Below are 27,033 nucleotides of genomic sequence, written 5' to 3'. Positions count from 1 at the left end.
ATTCACCACCATAGGGCACAAAAGGGCACAAACTGCAGGGTGTGGGGAGTGTCAGGAGGGGTCTGAAATGCTGTTGGAGCTCTCCAAGGAAAATGAACCCTTCTGCTATGTAGTGAGATTGGCATTCATGGCAGGTGTCCAGCTGAGGTTGGTTGGAGGTGGATTTTGCTCTGTGTGTGTGTGTATCTTAAAGTTTTATACCAGAATTTATAAAGTACCTTCCACATGCCACGTAGAACTATTGAACTGAAGTATTTTGTATTTCCCCTCATTCCCAGCCTGCTGGAAACCATGTCTCACTACACAGACAAGCCAAGATTCACCATAGAGCACAAAAGGGCACAAACTGGAGGGTTGGTGCAGGTGTGGGGAATGTCAGGAAAGGTCTGAAATGCTGTTGGAGCACTCCAAGGAAAATGAACCCTTCTGTGCAGTGAGATTGGCATTCATGGCAGGTGTCCAGCTGAGTTGGTTGGAGGTGGATTTTGGAGCTGCCATGTGGAGGTGGATTTTGGAGCTGCCAGAATTTATAAAGCACCTTCCACGTGCCACGTAGAACTATTGAACTGAACTATTCTGTGTTTCCCTCATTTCCAGCCTGCTGGAAACCATGTCTCACTACCCAGATGAGCCAAGATTCACCATAGAGCACAAAAAGGCACAAACTACAGGGTTGGTGTATGTGTTGGGAATGTCAGGAAAGGTCTGAAATGGTGTTGGAGCACTCCAAGGAAAATGAACCCTTCTGTGTAGTGAGATTGGCATTCATGGCAGGTCCTGCTGAGGTTGGTTGGAGGTGGATTTTGGAGCTGCCATGCGGAGGTGGATTTTGGAGCTGCCAGAATTTATAAAGTACCTTCCATTTGCCACATAGAATTATTGAACTGAAGTATTTTGTGTTTTCCCTCATTTCCAGCCTGCTGGAAACCATGTCTTACTACCCAGATGAGCCAAGATTCACCATAGAGCACAAAAAGGCACAAACTACAGGGTTGGTGTGTGTGTTGGGAATGTCAGGAGAGGTCTGAAATGGTGTTGGAGCACTCCTGCTGTGCAGTGAGATTGGCATTCATGGCAGGTGTCCTGCTGAGGTTGGTTGGAGGTGGATTTTGGAGCTGCCATGTGGAGGTGGATTTTGGAGCTGCCAGAATTTATAAAGTACCTTCCATTTGCCACATAGAATTATTGAACTGAAGTATTTTGTGTTTTCCCTCATTTCCAGCCTGCTGGAAACCATGTCTCACTACCCAGATGAGCCAAGATTCACCATAGAGCACAAAAAGGCACAAACTACAGGGTTGGTGTATGTGTTGGGAATGTCAGGAGAGGTCTGAAATGGTGTTGGAGCACTCCTGCTGTGCAGTGAGATTGGCATTCATGGCAGGTGTCCTGCTGAGGTTGGTTGGAGGTGGATTTTGGAGCTGCCATGTAGAGGTGGATTTTGGAGCTGCCAGAATTTATAAAGCACCTTCCACGTGCCACGTAGAACTATTGAACTGAACTATTTTGTGTTTTCCCTCATTTCCAGCCTGCTGGAAACCATGTCTCACTACCCAGATGAGCCAAGATTCACCATAGAGCACAAAAAGGCACAAACTACAGGGTTGGTGTATGTGTTGGGAATGTCAGGAGAGGTCTGAAATGGTGTTGGAGCACTCCTGCTGTGCAGTGAGATTGGCATTCATGGCAGGTCCTGCTGAGGTTGGTTGGAGGTGGATTTTGGAGCTGCCATGTAGAGGTGGATTTTGGAGCTGCCAGAATTTATAAAGTACCTTCCATTTGCCACATAGAATTATTGAACTGAAGTATTTTGTGTTTTCCCTCATTTCCAGCCTGCTGGAAACCATGTCTCACTACACAGACGAGCCAAGATTCACCATAGAGCAGATCGACCTCCTGCAGCGCCTGAGACGCACGGGAATGACCAGGCATGAGATCCTGCACGCCCTGGAAACCTTGGACCGTCTGGACCAAGAGCACAGCGACAAATTCGGGAGAAGATCCGGCTACGGAGGCGGCTCCTACGGCAACAGCACCAACAACGTGCCGGCGTCGTCCTCGACGGCCACGGCCTCCACGCAGACGCAGCACTCGGGGATGTCGCCGTCCCCGAGCAACAGTTACGACACCTCCCCACAGCCTTGCACTACGAATCAGAACGGGAGGGAGAGTAACGAGAGGTTGTCTGCCTTCAACGGGAAGATGTCGCCCACCCGCTACCCGCTGGCCAACAGCCTGGCCCAGAGGTCCTACAGCTTCGAGGCTTCCGAGGAGGACTTGGACATCGACGACAAAGTGGAGGAGCTGATGAGGTGAGTGATGGTCTCTGTAAAAGGTGGTGGGGAGGTGAGAAGTGACTCAGCAGGAGTGGTAAAATGCTGGCACGGGTTGTCCAAGGAGGTGGTGGGTGTCTCATCGCAGGAAATATTCAAGGTCAGGTGGGACAGGGCTTGATAGTTGAAGATCAAGTCTAAGCAACTTGATCTAGTTGAAGATACCACTGCTTATCACAGTAGGTTTGGACTAAATGGCCTGAAGTGTCTCTTCTAACCCACATCGTTCCACGAGGATTTGATGATGATAATGATGATGATGATGATGATGATGATGATAGCATCAGACCGTTGCTCCAGGCAGTTGTTCCTGCCAGTGCTCCAATGGTCACCATCCCAGAGCCTCTCACTCAGCAGGAGTGGGTGTGTTGGAAGATTGCTCAAATAGGGTGGTAAAATGCTGGCACAGGTTGTCCAAGGAGATGGTGGGTGTCTCATCCCAGGATGTATTCAAGGTCAGGTGGGACAGGGCTCTGAGCGACTTGATCTAGTTGTAGATACCCCTGCTTATCACAGTAGATTTGGACTAAATGGCCTGAAATGTCTCTTCCAACCCACACCATTCCATGAGGATTTGATGATGATGATGATGATGATGATGATGATGATGATGATAGCATCAGACAGTTGCTCCAGGCAGTTATTCCTGCCAGTGCTCCAATGGTCACCATCCCAGAGCCTCTCACTCAGCAGGAGTGGGTGTGTTGGAAGATTGCTGAAATAGGGTGGTAAAATGCTGGCACAGGTTGTCCAAGGAGATGGTGGGTGTCTCATCCCAGGAAATATTCAAGGTCAGGTGGGACAGGGCTCTGAGCAACCTGATCTGCTTGAAGATACTGCTTATCACAGTAGATTTGGACTAAATGGCCTGAAATGTCTCTTCCAACCCACACCGTTCCATGAGGATTTGATGATGATCAGGAGAGCAGGAGCTGCTCCAGGCAGTTGTTCCTGCCAGGGCTCCAGGGGTCACCATCCCAGAGCCTCTCACCTGCCTTGTGGAGGCAGCCCCAGTCCCACAGTCTGACTCTTGAAATAATTTTTCCAGTGCTGTACCAAAAGTTGGGATTGATGTTAGAGCACTCTTTTACTTTTATTCAGGATTCTGATCAAATATCCATTCACATGACTCCTTCTCCACTATTTCACACCCATTGTAATTCTTTCCATATAGAGGGAGAGTAGGGAATCCAGCTTGGATATCCAGTGGGATCTGGAGAGGATGCATGCTGTTTGTTTATAGTTTGTGGCAGGGATTTGCAGAAGGATGCAGGAAAGTACAAATAATAAAGAAGAAGCAGAAGTTTTCTCTGAGAGCCATTGGGGTGTTGGTTTTTTTTCAGGGCTGACCTTCCTTTACTTTTAGCAGCTTTCTTTTCAGCATTATGGCAAAGATGAAAGGAGGGGATTATACTCCTGAGGATGAAAGTCAGTCAGTGGGCTTTGAGAGCACAAAGAAATAAGAGGAAAGGCCAAATGTCTCCAAACAATTTTGGTCATAATGCTGGAATTTTTTTTCTTTTTTCCCCCAAAAACTGCTCCATTCCTGAAGTACCTGTGGGAGGACAGGAGTCCATAAGCTCCAGAATAGAAATGTGTTGGAAGTAGTTTGGAAATTTCAGGGAAAGATGTGGCTTTTGGGGGAGAGGATTAGAGATGAGCAGTAAGAAAAGCCGATCAACCTCAGTTGCTGTCGGCTGCAGGATGATGGAATTGTGCAGGAAGGGGGTGAGTACAGCAGAGTGCCAAGTTCCCATGGCTGAGGTTTGGGTTCCTGTGCAGTGAGTCTCAGGTAATGCTTTTAGTGCTTATTTAAACTGAAATTGCTTGTGTTTGCAGGCATATGGATGATGAGCGTTGGGTACAGAAATAAAAATGAGCCCACAGCACAGCGTTCATTTTCCATTTACGTTTGCAAGGTTGAGTCTGCCTTCAATGCAGCTGGGGCAGGAGGAGAGAAAGGGAAGGGAAATGTCTCATAAGGCCTAATAAAGGTTGTTTTAATTGTCTGCCCTTCTCAGGAAGGGAGAGAGGAAGAGGAGGGGCAAAGTATGAGTTTATTGCAAATGAAATTTGCTGTGTATCACAGTGCTTGTGCAGCCACAATTTATTTGCTTTTAGCACAGTTTTAGCCCCTTCTGAACTACCTGTGCAGACCTTGTAAAAATGATACAAAGACCTCAGTTCATTCAGTGCAAGCTCTGGACTAAGTAGGGGACTAAAGGAGGGTGTGAGGACAGAGGCTCCAAAATTTTGGATCTTTTCCTTGGGATGCTGGAGGAGGTTGGTCTGTGCATATTCATTTGGGCAACTAACCATGCAGCCCCTGCTATCCTTTATTTTTTATTTTTCTGCCTCATTTTTACGAGTGAGGTTTTTATGCTGGTATGAGAGATTTATTCATCCCTGTGTAATGAAACTTTGTACATTCCATATGGCAGTGCTGCACCTAATATGAATTATATGGGACATGAGTCATCCATTCTCCTGCTGTGGTTCTTTGATCAAACGTGACACTTGTTAAAAGAAGTGTCCAGCACTGAGGCACTTGGGCTGTTTTAATGCCAGCCTTCCCCACTCCTTGCCCCCTAAATAAAGGAAATAAAGACATTTTGCATCTTGCAGGTGCACTTTGGTCTGTCCCTCTTTTTGTGTGTCCTGTTGTTGTTTTGTTTTGGTAGGAGGGACAGCAGTGTGATAAAGGAGGAAATCAAAGCCTTCCTTGCCAACCGGAGAATTTCCCAAGCAGTTGTTGCACAGGTAACAGGTAAGAGCCTGGGGAGGGGAGTCCTTTCCTCATTTTGGGAATCTCTGTGTCTGAGCTGCCTGTCTGAGCACGGTGCAGATGTTGGAATATCACTTGGCTTTCTGCATTGCAGTGCAGATCTGTCAGCTTAGTCATGATAATGTATGCCTTTGATTTAAGACCCATTGTCCTGCACATCATGGAACTTCCCCAGTGAATCACTTTTTTTTTTCTTTTTTTTTTTTTCCTGTGGCTTGTGCTGGCAGATTTTATTTTACAGCATTATAATAAAGCCTGAAGTTCTTATCTTAAAATGAAAACGGTTTTCCTTAATTCTTAAATTGTTGTTGAGTGCGGCAAATAGATGCATATCTGCGTCTCTGGGTATGGAGAGAGAGAGATAAATGTGTATTTATATATTAAAAAGTATATGAATAGTCAGGAGACACAGCTATAGCTGCTACCACTGCAGCCAGGAGTTGGAGGATGAGAGTTGGAAGTTTTATCCATCATTTGAGTCACCATCAATGAAAATCCAAAGGGAGGTTGAGGGATGACCAGACCAGCTCAGGTTTTACCTGGAGGAGCAGCAGTTCTGGGTGCCCTGTGCCCTGAGCCTTCTCTCTCACATCCAGACAGGTGAACTCACTGCAGTGGTGCCACTTCTTCCCTGGGTGTGTTCCCAGAGCTTTCCAGAGAGGGTTACAAAGTCCTGTTGCTCCACCCTGGGGTGAGGTGTTGTTGTTTCCCCCTTCCAGGCACACAGGCCTTGCCTGGAGCAGCCTCAAAATCATTTTGGTTGGAAAAGCTCTCTGAGACCATTGGGTCTGATCACTCCCCCAGCACTGCCAAGGCCACCACTGATCCGTGTCCCCAAGTGCCACATCCACAGGGATTTAAATTCCTGCACGGATGGGGACTCCAGCACTGCCCCGGGCAGCTGTGCCAGGGCTGGAGAGCCCTTTGCAGGCAGGAATTGTTCCCAATATCCAACCTGAACCTGCCCTGGCGCAGCCTGAGGTTGTTCCCTCTCATCCTGTCCCTTGTTCTCTTTCAGGGAGTTGTGCAGAGCCACAAGGCCCCCCCTGAGCCTCCTTTTCTCCAGGCTGAGCCCCTTTCCCAGCTCCCTCAGCCCCTCCTGGTGCTCCAGCCCCTTCCCCAGCTCCATTCCCTGCCTTGGATTCACTCCAGCCCTTCCTTTAGGATGAAGACTTGATGATAAAATTCAGGAAGCTCAATCCCCTGTTACACCTCTAAGATTTGTTAACTTTTTAACCCAAGCTTGGATAAAAATCTTGAAATAGATAATTTTTAAGGTTCCTAGATGTCTGGGAATGCCAAAGCAGCAGGAGGAAAGTTGTTATTTTATGATATTTCCAGGATTTGAATTGTCATAGGAATCCACCTGTCTGGGAGCCGTGGGTTTGCAGACGTGGCATCAGTTGATGTGGGCAAGCACAAACTGGTGCTTGAGCCACAGAGCCAGGAATTCTTTCCATATCTCCAACTCCTCTGTGATCCTGGGAAAAAGGACTTGTCCTTCCCTGGTCTCAGGTTCATCCTGAAAATCCTGAGATTACCAATTTGTGTAAATGTAAGGGATGTTTTTGGCCTTACCAGATGTTAGCACAAATACTTCAAAAATTAATGTATAAGTTGAGTTGCTTAAATTGTACATGAACTCTAAAATTTTGGTAGTTAGTGGGTCCCTCCCCTGCTTTTGTTCATTCCTTGCCTGAATTAACCTCTGTATAGCACCCAGCAAGTCAGGCTGGCTTCCCCTGCAAGAGAAGTTGTGCAAAGAGGGGAAAATTGCACAAAAGGAGTATTTCCAAAGGGAGCCAATGTTTGGGGGTTTTTTGGCCAGTTGTGGGGTCATTGAATCAGAATCACCACACCAGATCCAAGTCTGTGTCAATGAAAGGAATGAATCTAAGTATAATTAACTGATTAATTGGTGCACGTGTTTGATGCCCTGCTAGAAGCTGGAGGAAAGGCAAGACCAATCTCTTCACACCTGATCCTTTCCCTCCTTCCACCCCGAGCCTGTTCTCTTGGGTTTCAGTGGGCATTCAGTTGGCATTTAGCTTTTGTGAGCTCTCTTTATTCCTCCTGTGAGTAAATGACACCAAACCATCCCCTTGAGACGTGGCTGCCTGAATTTCACACCCTTCCCACCCAACCCACAATGTGCTCACAGAGAGACCAGAGAAATACTGCAGGGTGTCAGTGGGACAGAATGAGGGCTGAGCTGAAGGCACTGTGTTATCATCTTGTTTTTGAGCCAAATCCTTGGGAAACCAGTACATCTTTGCATCCCAGTCATCCTCCCTGGGCTGGGTGGGAGCTGATTGATTTTAAATCAACCCCCAGCCTTGTGTAAGCAGATGTGTAGCACTTATGTGCCACCCCTAAGTACATAGTAATGGCTTATCTGAGGGAAATGGCAAATCTCAAAGAGATGTTTGGAAAAAGCAGATTAAAGAGTGTGCTCAGCTCTAGCAGGCAGGAACATCAGCTTCCTCTCCAAAGCAGGGAGTGGTGAGGAGTGACTGAAATAGCTCAGGACAGAGATCCGGGGCAGAGCATCCCAGGGCTGTCCCTTCAGAGCTGTCTCAGCCTGATGAGTGCTGGATGATTTGGAATATTCTTCAATGCCTCCAACATCCCTTTCAGCTGGGGAAGAGACTCCCAAGGAATGTCTGGAAACTGCTTCTGGTTCAGTAAAAATCCAGTTTGTATAGGCAGAGGCTTTGCAGAGTGTGTGATCCCAAATGGCATCAGCTCAGGATTTACAGCCCCTGTCTTACTGATAAAGATTTTCTGTAAAAAGTTAGTTGTACAAGAGCAAAATAGAAAAATTGGCTTTTAGTCTTTCTCCCTTCTGCTCTGGGAAGAGGCAAAAAAGAAATGAAAAATTTATGGCTGGTTCTGTCCAGGAGAGTGGCTTGGCTCTGCTACCTCTGCTGGCAACTTTTCCTTACAACCTCCACCAATTCTCTGTTTCTTCTGTCCTTATGACCTTATTTATCCCCATTCTGTAACTTGCCATGTTCTGTCCTTGGTGCAGAAACCTCTGCTGCAGCTGTGACCCCTCAAAACCTCCTTTTTGCCTAATTTTGCTAATTCTTCAAACTACACTTTAATTCAGGAACACATTTCTCCTTATTCCCATCTTAATTCTAACCTTGCAGAGCACTTACAGAATCCATAGTCCTATAGAGCAGTTCTGCATCAGTAAACATCTTTTCCTCTTGTTTTTCCTGTTGTAAGCAAGTGATGGAGAGGGAGGATGCAGGAGAGAGGAACACAGAGCTGAGGGTTAAAGTCAGCTGTTGCAAGAGAAAAATGTTGAGGCTCTCTTGATCCTTACAAAATTACCAGAAACTCTAAAAGTCACTTAGATAATGAATCTGACAGGAAAAATTAAACCTGGAAGACGTTCTACAGGGCTGCCTGGTGTATGGAGAGGACAGGGCAGGTTGGAAAATAGTAACAGGGTATTAAAAAGTGACTTGAAAATAAAGAATGATTGATAAGCAGCAAAAACTTAGCATAACACTTACTAGTGCTGGTCCTAAAAACAGGAGCTGCTTTTTATAGAAACTTTTTTAATGGTGTCTGTAATAAGATAAACAAGAAGCACTTGGGTTGGGCTCTGTATAAATAATCTCCTACTGATAAGAAAAATGACAGTATAAACAGGAGCTAATAATAGTTCCTGCGGAATTTCCTCTCCTGGTGTTTGGAGCTCCTTTAACATCACTGCAGCCTGCTCAGGGCTGGGGGTTCAGCCCCACGTGGAGCAGGTGAGCTGCCAAAATTTATCAAATTTATTTTGAAGTAAGTTGTGTGGAATTTGCTGAAATTGCCACAAAAATTGTACTTGGGCACCAGGTTATGGTGAGGAGGCAGAGGATGGAGAGAGAAATGTAAACTTCTCTCAGAGATGCTGTCTGAGCTTCCAAAGTTAGATGGAGGGTGGGGAAATATTTTCAGGAGCTGATGTCTTTCTGTTCTGTAGTAAAGGAGAGAGGGAGGAGAGCACAGGGATGAGCCCTCTGCAGATGGGCTGAAGTGGTTTGATGGATGAGGCCTCTGCAAGGTTTGGAAATATTACCTTCCCTGTTTTTTACGCAGAGAGAGGGAAGGAATAAAAAAAACACCCTTATTTTCCTGAAGTTACAAAGCAGAAATTTCAATTCAGTTTTTTCAGTTCTTAAAAATATTTAAACCAAGCTACCATTAAAAAAAAAAAAAAAAACAAACAAAACCATCAACAGTAAAATACAGAAGTAATTTTTTGTGTTGTTTTTAAATAACAGAGAGCTTTCCAGGGTGCAGTTCTGGTACCCTTCCCAATTATTCTGCTTGTACAACCCAGCCCTGTCCTCCTGTCTCTGTCTTAATTGATAGGAGATCTCCAAGACTTGGCTTTAGATTATGCTAAACACACGTGCAGTGGAGGGCAGCCTTGGAGCACTGCTGGAACAAATAAAATCCCCACAGGTTTGGAACCCACACACAGGGATGCTGAGCAAATGCCAATACACAGGGAAACTTAACTAGTTCCCCTCTGAAGAGAATTCAGAAAATTCCTGAATTATTGATCATCTCAAATGGCATGAAGCTGCATTTTGAGAAACATTTTCCTTCCTGGTTTTTTTTTTTTTTAATTCTCCTGACAACAGAGATTTGTTTGTTATGATTTTGATCTTTGCAGGTTTTCTGTAAACAAGCTGTGCTAATCTCCTAAATTGATAGATGTCCTTTGCAAGCACTTGTTCTCTGAATCTGGGACTTGCTTACAAAGTGAAGAATTAAAACACAGTCAGTTAACTTTCTTCTCCAGTTCTGACGTATTCCAGGTGCTTCTGAAAACCTCTCCTGAAAGAAACATGAAAGAAATGCAAAGCAGAGCTGCTGAACAGATCTATCAGTGAAGGTGAAAACCAGTTCCCAAAGACTTGATGAATAGCAGAGTTGAGGGTTGTGAGCAGATTTGAGCTACACATAAGAGTGGCCTTCTCTTGATGATGTATTTTGCCATTTATTTTATATATTTGAAGGGGAAACTCTCCCCTAATCAGTTGTGTAGGAGACAGCTGGGCTGGCCAGGAGAGTGAGCACAGACTGGTTTGTTTATCTGCTGTGGGAAGGAGTGAGTGTGACACAAGCAGTCAGCATCTGAGCTGCAATAATCCTTTGTGGATACCACATTCCTGCAGTGTTTTCTGTGAGAAAACTGCTGGTGTCCTTAACGAGGTGTGTTCCTGGCCCTGCTGAGCCCAGAGCACCACAGCCCTCCTTGAGGTCCCTGCTTCACTTGGAGAGTGAATTTCCTCAGCACAACTGGATTTTCAGTACTCCAGAGAAGTTATTTCATCAATATAAATACTCTAGAGAAAGTTTTTTCATCAATATAAGTACTCCAGAAAAGTTATTTCATCAATTGTTTCTGGCAGCAGGATGATTTTTTTTCCTGCCAGTGCAATTCCCTAAAGCAGAGTGTGATTAGAGACAGTGTGACAGGAGGGTCCTGATGGTCACTGTCCTGTGAGTCAGCTGTGTGAAACCCACTTGAGATGCAAGAAATTCTGACATGACAGCTTGGGAGATTTGGTTTTTTACAATGAAAGGAGTTAAGGATGGGTTTGGATCCCACAGCCCTGGGATCTGGCAGATCCTGGATGAATTCTTCTGAAAGACTTTGAATGTGACTTGGGTTGGTCAAGCTGTTGGGATACTTTTGGGGCCTCAACCTTGCTGAGTACAGATAAATTTTATGCCTTTAAACATTTTACAGAAGCAGCTTTTTAAGCTGTGAGGACCTGCAGTAGGTCACAGGCTCAGCTGCTGTGGGTAAGTGACAGCCACAAAAGGATCCCAGCTCAGATTCAGCTCTGTTTGGGAGAACTTTGATGCAGCTCAGGACATTGGGACAGTGCATAATTTGTGGAAAGCAGCTTTTTACAATGAAGGTGGCACAGGTTGGTCAGGAAAGTGGTGTCTGCGCCATCCCTGGAAAGATTCAAGGTCAGGTTGGACAGGGCTCTGAACAACGTGATCCAGTTGATGTCCCAGCTCATTGCAGGGGGTGTTGGACCAGATGACCTTTAAAGGTCTTTCCAACTCGTATTTTTCTGTGATTCCATGAAAATGGACATGGCAAGACCCAGCTTGAGTTTTCTGGCTCCTGCTGCTGCTGTGCCTTGCCCTTGAGCGCATTGTCTGGAGTGGTGACATCTGAGCCACGTGTGCCAGTGTCAGGCAGCCTCTTGAGCACGATTCAGATTTTCCACTCATGGCAGACATTTAATCTCTATTTATAATTTTTATCTACCAGTGCTTTGTGTTTGTATCTTAGGTTGTTATCCAGACACTCAACACACACTAATTCACTGCAATGAGTGTAAGTGGACTGTAGTAAACAACAAGTAAATGACTGGAGCTGTTACCCAGTGAGTAATTAATGGGAGCAGGGCAGCCAAAAGCAGTGACACAAACCTTTGTGTCCCACAGCCCAGGACAAGAAATGGCTTTTATAAATCATAATAGGCCAAGAGCTGCACATTTTCAGACCTTGCAGTGGTGATCAGGCATGGACATGGCAGGATTTCAGCTAGGCTGGAGCCTTGTTTTGGGCCAGGGAGTCTTATCAACTTACACTGCCTTCTTCTGCTATTAACTTGTGTGCTTCCACAGTTACTTGATGTAAACTTGGCAGGGTCTGAGGGCTGTGTTTGGGTGAATAATTCCACTTCCCCAGTAGTATAAACTCAGTTTTAGATACCACTGTGGGCCCTGGGGGTAGGCAGCTCTTCTTGGCTGCCCTAGCTGTTTCTGAGCTCTGTCAGGGCAAGGCAGTCTCTGGGAGTGGGGTCTGGGAAAATCAGGATCTGTTTTCTGGGCACAGCTCTGCTGTATCTGAAACAAAACACACCCATCCCTTCCCCCAGGACAATTAAAACTTCATAGCCTCCAGAATTCTGTTTGAGGAAGAGCAATTAAGAGCACAAACCCAGTGATGCTAAAAATCTGGTTGGTGTAAACCCACCTGAATATGATACCTGAGAGTCAAGTTGAGACATTCTGAAGTTAACAACCTTCAACACACCAAAAAAAGCATAATAAACCCTCACTTTAGAAGTGGTTAAACTACAGGGGGCTGTTTTTCATGAGTTAAATATGATGATGAGAGCTTATAAAACCTTGATGCATCTCTAGAGGGGGGAGGTACTTTGGGTTCTGTGTGCAAACCAGCCTCTACCTGCCCGGGTGATATCTCCAAGCAGGTGGTGGCACAGGTGGTGTTGGCAGTATATTGGTACTTGGAGCACCTCCTAAAACTTCACTTCTCAGGAGAGTTTGGATGTTGTTAACCTGTTCTGATAGCTGAAGGGCCTTGTGGAAAGCACAGGGAGTTCTGAAGTAGTGCTTCAGTTACTCAGCAAACTCTGCATTTTTTACATTTTCAGGTGAACCTATTGCTGACCTCTTCATGCACTTCTAAACCTCTTGTTTTATTTATCATTTTTTGCCCTTCCTGCATTGATCCTTCATTCCCTGCTTTGCAAATAACTGTATTAACTTCTAGGAATTTTTTTCTCCTTCTTACAGTTTCCTTAGAACTCTTGCTTTAAAAGCAGCAGTGTTTTGTCCCTGATCATGCCTGGGTACCTTGAGCTTGGCTCCTGCTTTGCTGACAGACATCTGCTCTTTCTGGGTTGTTTTCTGGGTTGTTACAGATGCTGACAGTTGGTTTGTTCCATTTCTGGGCTGATGTGATCTATATCACATAAACTGTTTTCTGTGTTTATCTCTCTTCTTATTCAAGCACTGAATGATAGGGATTTCCTAACAATCATTATTTATATGTATTAGTGGGGAAGGGACTTGTTCCCATTTCACAGAATCAGAGAAGGTGTGGACAGTTCAAGTCTACGATAGCTTTGGCTTCCCAGCTTTTCCCCACTTTGCTTTGAGGCTGATTATGCAGATTCCAGGGTGTTCCTTGAGTGAGGGTGAACAAAACCCCAGGGAGAAATTCAGGCAGTTTGGGACAGAGCAGGGAAGCTTCAACTCTGCTTTTTCTGGGATTGAAGCACCCCAAGTTACTGGACTTTGTAAGACACCATCTTTTATCAGTAGATAAACCACTTAAAATGTTTGGTAAAGAAGAAATTTTCTCTTTCTCTCCTTTTTTGTTCTGTTCTGGTTTCTCACAGGTATCAGTCAGAGCCGGATCTCCCATTGGCTGTTGCAGCAGGGGTCGGACCTGAGTGAACAGAAGAAAAGGGCATTTTACAGATGGTACCAGCTTGAGAAGACAAATCCTGGTAAACAAATGCAGCCTGAACATCTCCTGCTGTTTATTTACAGAATGGAAGCCTTTTGTTTATTAGCACTGATAATTCACTTCTTGGTCTGGGGTACTCCAGAGGTTCTCCCTCTGATCAGGTTAATTTTTTTTCCCATTTCTTTGGGAAGAAATCTGCTTTTTGCTTTGCAACAAATGATGCAGAGCTGCCTCATCCAGAGCTGTCTGTCCAGCTCCTCAGCCACAGATACCTGCCCTGCCCTCCCACCACTCACTAAATCTGGGAATCAGCAGCAGCAGTGAAGTTGTAGTCAGTTAATGTGAAACAGAATCTGAGGCTCTTCAGAATGAACAAATAGAAACCATTCATAATGGCTGCATAATATAAAGTTGCAGCAAAAAACCCCACACACTTTGTCAGAGAGGATCTTCAGAGGGTTTTGGGTTGGATCTTGAGCTCATGGATGGGATGTTGATAGCTACAGAGATAAACTGGAGATGTGTATTTCAAATCCCACCTGCTTCTCCAAATCTCAAAATAGATCTTGAATACAAAAAGAGAAGTAAAGCTCCTCATTATCTTTAACTAACCAGCAATCTTCAAAATCACAGTTGAGTTAATTTCCTTGTATTGTTCTTCTCCATAGATTTTGTTTGACCACAGTTCTTATTTTTCCCTTTTAACAGTTTTATTGTAAAGATCAAAATATTTATGTTTAATTTCCTTTAAACATTGGCTTGATTAAATTAACTGTGTAATTGTTTTAAGGAATTTAAAACTCAGCTCTCTAATGTGAACTTGGCTTCAATATCCAGAATTCTATTAAGAAAAATTCCAGGGGAATCAGAGCCTCAAAACTTGTGCTTTGTGTGTAAACTGAAAATCAAGAGGCTCCAGCTGACAGTTGGCCTGAGAATAATTCAGATTTAAGTTGGGTGGGTTCAGAGGGACAGCTAAGCCTGGTTTTTCTGTTAAGTTGTTTTTCTTAAAGTTGTTTTAAAGAGTAAAAGTGCCAAGAAGCCTTGATTTTTGCACCAGTATCACTGGTTGGAATTGTGATACCAGTTGGAATTTTTGCACCAGTATCACTGGTTGGAATTGAGGATCAGCAGAATTCCTGGGTACAACCACCCAGTACCAGCTGCTTGGAAAGGCTGAGGTTTTACCCTACAAAATAACTCCCTGACATTTCCCTGTGATGAAAGGTGTTGCCTCCAAAGTAGTGGAGAAAACTTGAGAGTTTCTGGAAGGTGTAAAAACCACCAAAACCCTCTCCAGATGAAACCTGTTGTGTGGATTTTTCCCAGCCGTGCATCCTTTATTTGCAGTATCACACGAAGCTGTTTAGGAAATAGTATTTTGTGCTAATAACTGAACCCTTGTTCAACTTAGCTCTAAAATCTTTACTTCTTCCTCTTTACCTTCTTTTTTTCCCCATATCCATGAGTTCACATCATCTTTGTCCTTTTGCTCTTGAGAGGTGTCTAAGGAAGGAAAACTTTCCACACCGAAGGTTATGGCTGAAATTGAAATGAATCAACTTTAACTCTGCTTTGCTTTAGACATGGAAAAACTCCTTGAAGAGTGGTTGTTTGAGTGTAACCTTTTCCCCAATAAGAGATCTTAAACAGTATTTTCAAGGAGTGTAAAAGGCAAATTGTTTCCTCTGCCTAAGCCCAGGGACTATTTGGATGCACTTAAATTCCTTTTAGAACCAGACAGCACTTGGTTTCATTTTAGAGGCTGAGGCAGAGGGAGGAACCTTCAGTTTTCCTCTTGCTGTTGGGAAAATCTACCTGAGGAAAATGGGATTGTATTTATTTATTCATTGTAGGATAATCCACTGCTTTGAGTTATTGCCATCTATTATATTGCAGGTCAGCCCAGGTAGCCAAGAATAATTAGCAGGGATATGAACAAGTGTGTAAAGGAAGGTACCAACCTTGTCCAGAGAATCCTGGATGTAAATCACTGTTACAAAACCAATCTGGAGCTGAAGTTTTGGCTGCTACTCAGAGTATCCTGTGATTAGTAGAGAGAGTAATGGGTTTGGTGTCCTCCTTAGAGCCCGAAAATGAGGAAATCATTTCCCAAAAAATGATGCCATCACCACACTCTCTGTAGGGTGTGAAAGATTGTCCTCTTTGGAAGAAACTTGGGGGATGAAATCACTGCCATGATTTTTTGTCTAGTTGCTAACTTACTAAGAGGTGGCTTTTTGTTCTCATACATCCCATCTTTTCCAGTTCCAGCTGCTGGGAGGGGAATCTCAGTCCTTTGAGGGAAAGTCAGGTCTGTGTGCAGAGGGACCTGCAGGTTTGAGTTATCTGAGGGCAAAGTGAGGCTTTTGGGAACTATTGGTTCCCCAATTTCTGTAATTCCTTACCTTGAAAAACTGGATCTTCAGAGTAAATCCATTTTTGGGCTGAATTTGTGTAGTAATGGAAAGAAAACCTAAAACTGAAACAGTTTTACAGGACTAGGGACAGCAGATGTAATCAATTTCTAAACTGTGAAGGGAGAATAGTTTGGGAAAGAACTGGAGATCTCTTGGCAGATTTTCCCTTGGCTGTGCAAGTTTTGCTGTGCAACTTGTAGAATTCACCTTTTATCTCCCTTTCCCATCTCCTGGGTACAGTTGAGATTTTTTTCCTGTGGGTGACACCCCTGCCTTGCCTTCAGCTCCTCACAGCAGGACCTGTCTTTTACTGTGCTTATATAAGCAAATTATGACTTATATATCATATATATAAATATATCAAAATATATCAAAAGAGATTTATTTCCCTTTTTTTTTTTTTTTTAATGTTCTTTAAATCATCCACAGGCAATGCTGCATCTGCCAATCAAAGGATTTGGTGCTGGGGAGCCTTAGGGCAGTTTTGGGGCATTGCTGCTGTTCAGATACTGATCCTATATGGACAAGACTCAGCAATTCCATCCCTTCCATTCTTTTCCAGCTGGCTTTGAGCTCTTGAATGTGCTGTTTGTTATTTGCCTTGGTTTGGCTGCTGGTTTGCATGGGCAGTTTCTGCATTTCTCCTGTCCTTGGTGTGGTGGGTGTTCAGACAGCACCAGACTGGAATGTTGCAAAGGAGACTTGGAGTCTCACGGAACAGGAGAAAAACACCCACTTGTCCCACTGTATGCAATAATCTTGTTCAAAAAAATGTCTTAATCAATGTTTTCTTGGTAGGAGTGATGTCAGAGTTAATGGCAGCGCTGTGAATTCCAGCCTGCTACTGATTGTAAATTTTTCTGGAAGGAGTTGCCAGTTAGGGTGAAAGGCAGTTTTTTTTGTTGGAGGGAAGAAGTAAATGCTAAATGCTGATGTTTAAAAGGTCTTCATTCCAATTAATAGGGATGCTTTTCATTTAGATGGAGCTTTTTTTTTCACACAGGCACCACTTGTCTGTCCTGTGTTTTGTGGAGGACTGAGAGCATTTTGGCAATAGATAAATTTTATGTATTTGAGAAACTGATAGTGCTACAATGTTCTCACTATTTTTTCAGAGCCCATAGGTTTTAAATATTTTTTTTTCTAGATTGGTAGTTGTTAGCTTGATTAGTTTCCCTGGCACTGGGTGTTGGGCAGCGTGGGAAGTTTGTGATGGAGTAACTTCAGCTTGTCTCTTGCCTCTGTGTAGTGCAAACTGAAGGTGGCACCTCAAAATGATGTGTTAAAGTTACAGATGGATGCAGACTGCTTCCATTTAGGCTGGGCATTTATTTCTGCCACTCTTCTCTAATAGGAAGGCAGCTGTGGTCACCTTGGAGAGAAGCATGGGTGCTTTTTCCTTGAACAAAAGGGAAAACAAAAGGGAGTTATTATCAGGATGCGGCATCTCTTCTGTTATTTTCATTGGTTCTTGTTTAGTTGTGAAAGAAGAGCCAACCCAAAATCAGGGGCTGTCCCACAAGGTTTGCACTGGGAAGGGATGGTTGGTGATGTGCTGTTCCACAGAGCTGCAGAGCGAACAGTCCCTGCTCTGCTCCTTCTCCCCACCCTGGGCTCTGCAAGGGAACCTTGTGCTGCTGCTGATTTCAATCCAGTGAGGCATCTGTTCTTACCAGGATAATGTACAGCAGGTACTTGCTGCAAATGAAAACTTGCCAGGAAATGGTTTCTTGTGGCTGGGAGACACCGGAGCAGAGAGGGCATGGGATGGAGAGCAGAGAGTGCATGGGATGGATGGATGGATGGATGGATGGATGGATGGATGGATGGATGGATGGATGGATGGATGGATGGATGGATGGATGGGGAGCAGTGAGGGCATGGGATGGATGGATGGATGGATGGATGGATGGATGGATGGATGGATGGATGGATGGATGGATGGATGGAGAGCAGTGAGTGCATGGGATGGATGGATGGATGGATGGATGGATGGATGGATGGATGGATGGATGGATGGATGGATGGATGGATGGATGGATGGATGGATGGGGAGCAGTGAGTGCATGGGATGGATGGATGGATGGATGGATGGATGGATGGATGGATGGATGGATGGATGGATGGATGGATGGATGGATGGATGGAGAGCAGTGAGTGCATGGGATGGGGAGCACTGAGTGCATGGGATGGATGGATGGATGGATGGATGGATGGATGGATGGATGGATGGATGGATGGATGGATGGGGAGCAGTGAGTGCATGGCATGGGGAGCACTGAGTGCACGGGATGGATGGGAGCAGTGAGTGCATGGGATGGATGGAGAGCAGTCAGTGCATGGGATGGGGAGCACTGAGTGCCTGGGATGCTCTTAGAGCAGCTCCCTTCACTTCAGGATGGGGTCTGGGATATTCAGGCCTTGTCCAGGAGGAATTTGGGGCATGGAGAGAGCTGCATTCCAGTTGGAGAGCACCTCTCCTGCCTCCTCTCCCCCAAACCTGCCAGCAGCATCCTCAGTCACACAAAAAATTCACAGAGAGAAGGCAGTGCTGTAGGAAAAGGTGCTGAGCACTGGCAGGGAGTGAGAGCTGTCTCCTTTCATTTCTGTGTGTGAAAGGAGCTCTTCCCAGGCGCTTCACCTCTGCACCCCTCAGAGGTGTCTTGCTGTTTGATGCACACACTGAAAACCTTGTAGTGCGTCTTCTCCACTCTGCCTGCTCAGGAGAGAAGTTTCACTTCTCCTTAAAAGCTGTTTGAATGGTTTAAAAAAAGAATCTGAACTGGTGACTAGGGTGGAACTTGCTAAGTTATAAAGAAGTGGAGCTGGGTGGTGAGAGTGTTGTGATGGAATGTTGGAACAGCAGAATAAACGGGAGCTCAGTGAAGAGAGGGGGATGAGGAAAAGCTCCATAGGTTCCTTATCAAATGTGCATGTCATAAATGATGAATTTGGGGTTGAAGTAATCTCATTCCACCCCCCCCTACCATGGGCAGGGACGCTTTCTGTTCTCCCAGGTTGCTCCAAGCCCCACCCAGCCTGGCCTTGGACACTTCCAGGGATCCAGGGGCAGCCACAGCTTCTCTGGGCACCCTGTGCCAGGGCCTCCCCACCCTCACAGCCAACAATTCCTTCTAAATATCCCATCTATTCCTACCTTCTGGCAGTGGGAAGCCATTCCCTGTGTCCTGTCCCTCCATCCCTTGTCCCAAGTCCCTCTCCAGCTCTCCTGCAGCCCCTTCAGGCTTGCAAGGGGCTCAGGCCATCCCATGTTCCCATTTTCCACACGTTCATTCAAGCCCATTTTGGGCCTCTTTATGCATTCAGGTCCTCCTCTCTTGCTGTGTGGGGGCACTTGCTTGTAATTCTCAGCATATTCCTCTCTTATCTGCTGCTGATATTGATGTTACCCCATAGAAAAGAGAAATGGCTAAATTGATCTAGGAAGGCTACTAAAACAAAAAAAGTGTATTATATGCAGTATGTGAACATACCTGTAGCAGCAGCAGAAAATTTATGCTTCCGATGCAGATTTTTTTTCTGCCTTTGTCTGAAAAATCTCAGGCAAATTTAACAGAAGGATTCTGCACCTCTTGGCTTGATGTGAGGGATCACTGATACTCCTGTACTCTCTTTTTGAAACCAAATCTTCAGCTGGGGAAAGTATATTGCTAACACAATGCAGGAAAACCTAATTTCTATTCCTGTTCTCCCCTGTCTCTTTGTAAAATTGTAATTTCTAATTTTTTTTTAAGTTTTTGAAGTGTATTTAAAGCCTGGCAACTTGATAGCCACCCAGCCCCCTAAACTGTGCAAGTAGCAGAAAGACTAGATAAGGAGCTCTCCTTGAAATGGCCTCCCAGTAAATTGGCACTATAGGAAATATTTCATGTTTCAATGGCACCGAGTAATCTGTGTGGGCTCGTTAGCTGGGAATTAGGGAGAGGCACCGTGCCTTGTGTGTGCAAGGCAGAGATTGTGGGCTTCACTTCCTACTCACTCCTCCTGGGGAGCATTTGGAAATTATTTTGGGCTCCAGTACCTAACACAGATGCAAGCCCCTGGCAGGGAGGGAAAGACTCTGTGTGCATTTCTGAAAAGGAACACGGCCAAGTGCCTAAACAGCTCATTTCTTGCTTTTTAGCTCTAGGAATTTGTTTATTGGTTAAACTCTTGGGTTCCCTTGACCCTTTCACTCCTCTGTGTGTTAGAGGAGCAGTGTGGTTGCACTAACACTGTGTGGTTTGATGATTAAATCCCAGCCATTCTGAGTGAGCCTGAGCACCCAGAGGGGTTTCACAGCCCTGCTCGAGTGTGCCCAACCCTGTGAGCAGGGCTGCTGCTTCTCCTGGGTCTGGCTCAGTGCAGAAATTCCACTGAAGCTCAGGATGCTTATGAGATATAAATGGTGGTTTATCTTTTCATACTACTTTTTTTTTTCTATTTTTTTTTTTTTTTTTGCACCCTAGAACAGCTCTCTCTGCCCTGCAGGAGAAGTCACTGTGAGCAGGGCTGCTGCTTCTCCTGGGTCTGGCTCAGTGCAGAAATTCCACTGGAGCTCAGGATGCTTATGGGATATAGGTGGTGGTTTATCTTTTCTTCCAACTTTTTTTTTCTATTTTTTTTTTTGTATTTTTTGCACCCTAGAGCAGCTGTCTCTTCCCTGCAGGGGAAGTCATTGAGCACAAAGCTGTCCTTCAGAACATACCCTGGTTTCTGTCCTCGTGTCCTATCCCAGGTTCCCATCCTCACCAGGGGATATAGGACAGATCGATCTCCCAGTGTTGTCTTGATTTATCTTGATTTATTAGCTGAGAGGCTCTTGTGGAAAGGATCAGGGGTAAGTTTCAAAGGGGCCTTTCCTGAAGGCATCTTGCCAAATCCTGTCTCATGCCTGATGCTTTCCAGCTCAGACTCAGGGAAAGGAGAAATACATCCATAGAAGGGGAGTATGAGAGGAAGGTTGTGATGTTAATTTGCTGTCAGCGCCTTTTTCAGGCACCCTGGCACTCATGAGCCCACCTTTGCCCAGGCCACAGGGTGTGTTTCTATTGGTGAAGCTGCTTCAGGTACTTCTTCAGCTCTTTGGACACACTGAAATACCTTTGGTATAAATTTCCATTTTGCATCCTGAAGCTGCTGTGTAATTAAATAGAAACTGCTGTTTCCTACTTTGTGACAGCTCAGGTGGCAGCACAACCTACATGAATCCCAGCTGGGGCACAGCTCACCCTGTCTGTGTGATCCTCTTCCTCTTGGTGAAGACAGGACAGATTTTCCTAAGTGCCTATCAGCTCCTTGATTTCCTTCTGCCTTGGAGGTTGGGAAATAGGAATTCTAGATACTTTGTGTATCTTTAGGGTGTCTTTGATAATACTTTACATTTTTTTCCATTTGAATGGTTTCATCACCTATCTTTTTTTTTTTTTCACGAGCAGGAGTGAGAGGATGGGCCTGACTTTTAACCCTCTGGGAAACACAGTGTTTATTGTCCTTAGGGGCTACACTAAGCATGAGACCCGCTCCCATCCCAATAGAAGGAAGCTGCTGTTTCCTACTTTGTGACAGCTCAGGTGGCAGCACAACCTACATGAATCCCAGCTGGGGCACAGCTCACCCTGTCTGTGTGATCCTCTTCCTCTTGATGAAGACAGGACAGATTTTCCTAAGTGCCCATCAGCTCCTTGGATTTCCTTCTGCATTGGAGGTTGGGAAATAGGAATTCTAGCAGGCTTTGTGTATTTTTAGGGTGTCTTTGATAATACTTTATATCTTTTTTCAGTTTGAATGGTTTTGATTGGTTTCATCACCTGTCTTTTTTTTTTTTTTTTTCACGAGCAGGAGTGAGAGGATGGGCCTGACTTTTAACCCTCTGGGAAACACAGTGTTTATTGTCCTTAGGGGCTACACTAAGCATGAGACCCGCTCCCATCCCAATAGAAGAGCCAGAATGGAGACAGACGCCTCCCCCAGTCACAGCTACCTCTGGGACCTTCAGACTACGGCGAGGCAGTCGGTTCACGTGGAGAAAGGAGTGCCTGGCTGTTATGGAGAGGTATGTGCTGGCTCTCTGAGGGGGTTTGGACATGGGACTCCTAAAGCCAAGTTCTGAAGGGCTTTTCCCTGCTCTGGTGAATGCCAGCAGTTGTTTTCATGGTTGTGTTGTAGCCTCCTGCAAGCCTGTAAGAATTGGATTTGTGATGGTGGAGTGGGAGGAGCTGTTTTGCCTCTTGTGTTGTTTAAAAAATTGTAACACTGCTCTGGACAGGAGCTCTTTATTTTTGTGTACATCATGTCCTTAGCTCAGTCTGAGCTTGTTGGTGTTCAGCTCTTTGCTTTTGTAGAAACTTTTCCACTTATCCTGATCCAGGCTCTCTTGGGAGGGTCTTGCAAGCTCTTTCCATTCAGCATTTCTCCTTTCCACTTTCCTGACTTGTGTCCCTGATGCCTTGTGGTGGTTTAAAGCGGCTGTAATTGTTTGGGATGCAGAACTTTGCCTCACAAGCAGTAAATTCCTGGTCCAAAAAGGCTCTTAGAACCCTCTTACAGGAGCTGGGAGCAGCACAGAGCAAAGTGGATCTTTCAAATCCATATGCAGAGTGGCAGGTGACCATTAGAGCTCCCGGCTCTCCTCTCTGAGCCTGGGCATGCTTTGCCTTTCCCTCTCCTTACAGGAATGTCTCTTTTGTGGATAATGCTGTACAGTAGAGAAGGGCTGGGGAATTTGAGTGTAGTTTAGGGTTGAATGTTTATTTCTGTCCAGGGCTAAAAGGCTGGGAGGAGTTTTTCCCCTCTGAGAGCCTCCTTTCCATGGAAGGGCTGGGTGACTGTGTATGTTACACTCCTCCTGGGTCTGCAACCCCAGTGAGATCTCAGCCAGCAGATTTGTAGGATGTGTTTTTACCATTTCTTAAATGCTTTCCTTTCCTCTTGCTTGCATGGGGGTCTTGGGAACTGATTAGGAGCAGGAAAGCATCATTTGCCTGAGCTGAGGCTGAACTCCTGAGCTCCCTCAGGAACACAGGCTGGACACACTGCTGTGTCTTTGCAGGCCTGGAACCAGTAACTTAAATGTTTGTTTGCCTGTTCTGCCCTGGCACTGATATTTTATCTGGCATTGATATTTTTGGCTTTGCCTGGATGTTTCCCCAAAGGAAACAATGTAAATGTTTAAAATCTGTTCTGCTTTGTTAGACCCAGCTAAAGCAATGCCCTGTGATCTGATGGTGTGTTTTTCTAGTGTCCCCCTCCACAGAGACAGAGTAAGGGGCGATCTTTAGCACTTTGAAATGCTTGTCTGACTGTCCTGATTGTGTGTGCAGAAGGACAGAACCACCACAGCTCTGTGTGCCTTCAGGGCAGCACCATCTCCTGATCAGCCCTCTGTGTGTGAAATGCTCATTGGGAGTGGAACTGGAGCTCTTTGGGCATGGCTGGTTTTGGGCATGGCTGGTTTTATTCCTGGTTTCTGTCTGGTCCAAAGTGCAGTAACTGTTTTTATTTGCTGTTTGAACCCTGATTATGCCTCAGACTCCTTTGCTGGAGAAACTGCTGATAGAGAGCTGAGCAAGTCATCCTTTCCTCATCCACCTCTCTCCTCAAGCCAGGCTCTGCTGGGACACTCTAGAAATTAAAACTGGTGTTTTAGTGCATCTGTTAGAAATGTGTGAGATTTGGGTTTGGCTATTGAAAGAATCAAGTTGGTCTTGACACTGCAAATCATCCAGTTGTGAATGCAGATACATAATCACTCAATCAAATTTTTAAATGAAATTCTTCTTGGTGTTTTTCTCTATGTCTTGGTCTCTGTAAGGTCTTTGCTGCCAGGGTTTTCTCCTTATTCTGCTGCTGCCACATTGCCTTAATCCTGGCTTTTAATACTAATTTGCCAAGCAGGTCACTGTGGGTGCTGGGTTTCACAGCCTTGTGTCGGGTACTGGGAAGCAAAGCTGAGGAGTTTTACTCGAGGCAAGAACACAGTAAAAGTGTTGTGTGGCAGTAAAGCTACACCATAAAGCAATGGGGATATGGTTGTTTAACTGTTGTGCTTTAATGGGCCTCGTTGAGCTGTAAGGATGAGCTGTTTTATGTGACAAATTTTGAAAGAGTGGGAGAAAAACGCTCTTTTGGGAGCCCTTGGAAAAGAAAATCACTAATTTCACTTACAGGGCACTGGAGTTTTCCAGGCTTGGCCATGATATGACTCATAACAGCAGCAGGATGAAGGTAACCAGACCCCTCTGGCCCGAGCAGATGAGGTTTCCCTGGTGCCCCAGGATCAGGAATGAGCATTTGGCCACTGAAATGGTGTTTGGCATTGCCTGTGGGCAGGTGCCATTTGTCTGGTAATTTGCATTTTCCTCTGCAGGATTAAGTTTTGACTCTAAGTGGAGGCATCTCAGTTTAATGGACTGTTTTCCCTAATGAAATTCAACTTTCAGTGCACTGAGTTTGTGTGTCCTGCAGCTTCTGGCTCTGATGTTGGTGCACACAAGGATTTGGGCACCTGGTTTGGAGCTGCTGCTCTGGGAGCCTCAGGAAAGTGCTCGTTCATTTGGGCTGATACCTGTCCAGGAAGGAGAAACAGAGATCCAGGAGACAATTCCATCCCACTAATGCACTCAGAGGAGGGCTCTGTGCTCTCTGTCCTCCCTGGCTGCCTCCTGCAATTAGAACTAACTTTGGTGGCTTAGTTTAATGCCTGAAGATAAGAGGGTGGAATCCAGACCTGAGTGGAATCTCTGCAAAACTCCTCCTTCCCTCTGAAATGCTTCTGTGATGCTGTATAAATATTCTTTGGCTGAGGATGGGAGTGTTGACCTGCTCCATCACTTAATTGTGCCCCCTGCTTTTGCTTTTGTCTTGGATTCAGTAGGTAAAAATCATAGTTGCTAAGAGTTCATGTGTCAAACCAGCTGAGAGCACTTCAAGGGAAGAATCTGAAAGTGATTGCAAAATTTTGAGGGATTTCTTTCTTAGGACCAAGCACCAGTCAGGATTTGATCCATGAACTGATGAGAAGGGTCAGGGTTGAAGGGGCAGTTTCTCTTTTTTAAAAAAATATTTAACTCAACAAAAAAAAATTCCAGTTCAATTAATTATTATATTGGTGCCAACCTGATAGAATGAAGATTAGAGTTAGGGCCATATCCTGAAATGTCTGATGTACCTGAGGGTCTGAGTACAGGGTATGTGTATTAAATGAACTAATTGGTTTATACTGGACTTCCAGGATGCTGCTTGTGGTTTCTCTAATTCAATTTTCCAGCCTTTACTGCTTTTTTGGAATCCTCCCAGGGTAGTTTATTAATCCTTGCTCTGAGATTTTTTTGGACAATAGATTCGGGTCTCTTTATCCCTTTACTTTTTATTTTTCTGTAGATATCTCCCTGAATATTTATGTTCTGAAGGTTAAGAGGAGCAGTGGTTCCAGAAAGTAAAGTTCTATATTTAACTGCAGACTAGGTGTGGTTCAGACAACTGCAGTGCTACTGATGCCAACCTTGACCTGTTCTCTTCTGGAGCCTCCTGCTCGTGGAATATGCTGAGTTTTGAGTGTGTCGAGGTTGTTGTGTGGCTTTGCCCTCCTTTGGGAGCACAGCTAAGACTGCAGGAGTCCTTTCTGAGCAAAGCTGAGGTTAAACTTGAAAGCCTCTTTCTGGTTCACTTTCGTGTTCTTTTTTTGTTACGTCTTGTCCCACAGATAATGTTGTGTTGTTTTTTTTTTTTTATTTTCTCTGCTTTGCTTCTTCTTTTCAACCCTTCTCATTAGAAGTATGAAATTGAAAATTTCCCTTAGGGCTTTCTCTTTTTTTAATGAAGCTGTGTTGTCGTGTCAGTCTATTTTTTTATTATTATTATTTTTTTCCCCCAGTGATTTATGCTTCTAATCATATGTTGGAGTAGAGGTTTATCTTCTTTTTCAGGCAAAAAAATAACTAAGATTGGCAGCAGAATCAGTGATTTTATACCCATTTTAAGGCACTTTTCATGAGGGCTGTTAAAGACTGAGGGGGGGGAGTTTAGTGGTTTTTTTTAAGTATATGCTTTATCAAAAGATTAAATTAAAATAACTGTAAATTCTGCCCTAAACAAAAATGAATAATTCATCAGTTGAACGCATTTCAGTTTGTCTAGGGAGCAGGGACTTTGCTTTCTGGTTGAGGGTTATTTGGTTTGATTTTATGGCTCTGGATTTTTATTTTAACACTTGTCTGTGCTTCTGAAGCTTCATTTGTAAAGGTGCATTTAGATTAAATAAGACTGAGTTGTTATAGATCCCCATCATCCCCATTTCATAGGTGGCAAAACAGAGTCAGGTGTTTTCACTTGGCTTTATTCAGAAGAGAAATGGGTGTAGATTTCCCAAGATAGGGGGGTACAGTTTCGTGCTGCAGCTGAGCTGAATTAACATTTTGTCACCAGCTCATCCTTAGGTGTTACCCTGCCTCGCCACCCTTCTCAATTCCTCCTCCTCAGTTTCCCTGCTCCTGCCGCCCTGGCCTGTGCCAGAGATGTTTCTTGTCTGATGGAAATAGCAGCCAATTCAGCCTGCTTCAGGAAAAATAAATCCTTTTTATTTCCCCCTGCGTTTTCCTGAATTGTTTTGGCTTGCTGTGCTGGGGCAAAGGACAGGAATGCACAACTGGGAGCATCAGGAAGGGCAAGTTTAACAAAAAGATGGTGATTCCATCAGTTTGGAGTTGTTTGATCTGCTTGGTTTTGTTCTGATTTTGTTTGGTTTGTGTTGGGTGAGTTCCTGGTTGCTTTACAGGCATGGTTGTACTGGAAGAGGGGTCTTTTGATTTTTCCAAGGTACAGGAAATCCATAAGGATTAGAGGGATGGAGCACCTTTCCTCTGAGAGAATTAGGGCTTTCCAGCCTGGAGGAGAATCTAGGCAAAGCTTGGAGCACCTGAAGGGACTCCAAGGGAGCTGGAGAGGGACTGGGGACAAGGCATGGAGGGACAGGACACAGGGAATGGCTTCCCAGTGCCAGGTTGCAGGGATGGATGGGATATTGGGAAGGAATTCTTGGCTGTGAGGGTGGCGAGGCCCTGGCAGAGGTTGCCCAGAGAAGCTGGGAAGTGTCCAAGGCCAGGCCAGACAGGGCTTGGAGCACCCTGGGGTAGTGGAAGGCGTCAGAATTGTAACAAGATGAAATTTAAGGTCCCTTTCCAAGTCTAACCATTCTGTAACTCCATGATTACTGTGGCATCACTGCCCAGCTCCGTC

General features: G+C 44.9%; 1 protein-coding gene across 10 annotated transcripts in view; it reads left to right on the top strand.

The window, feature by feature from the left end:
• The window catches only part of HMBOX1 (homeobox containing 1), a 125,321-nt gene that overhangs the window by 60,104 nt on the left and 38,184 nt on the right, over window positions 1–27,033 (top strand). For all 10 annotated transcript variants that reach the window (XM_063153189.1, XM_063153193.1, XM_063153196.1 and 7 more), the window contains 4 exons: window positions 1,833–2,312; window positions 5,015–5,100; window positions 13,308–13,418; window positions 21,700–21,853. In XM_063153189.1, the coding sequence (XP_063009259.1) occupies window positions 1,833–2,312; window positions 5,015–5,100; window positions 13,308–13,418; window positions 21,700–21,853 (831 nt within the window). The remainder of the gene's footprint in view (window positions 1–1,832; window positions 2,313–5,014; window positions 5,101–13,307; window positions 13,419–21,699; window positions 21,854–27,033) is intronic.

The sequence above is a fragment of the Melospiza melodia genome, chromosome 3 (genome assembly GCF_035770615.1).
Source record: "Melospiza melodia melodia isolate bMelMel2 chromosome 3, bMelMel2.pri, whole genome shotgun sequence".
NCBI classification, from domain to species: Eukaryota; Metazoa; Chordata; class Aves; order Passeriformes; family Passerellidae; genus Melospiza; species Melospiza melodia.
This window is presented reverse-complemented; position numbering and strand designations above follow the sequence as displayed.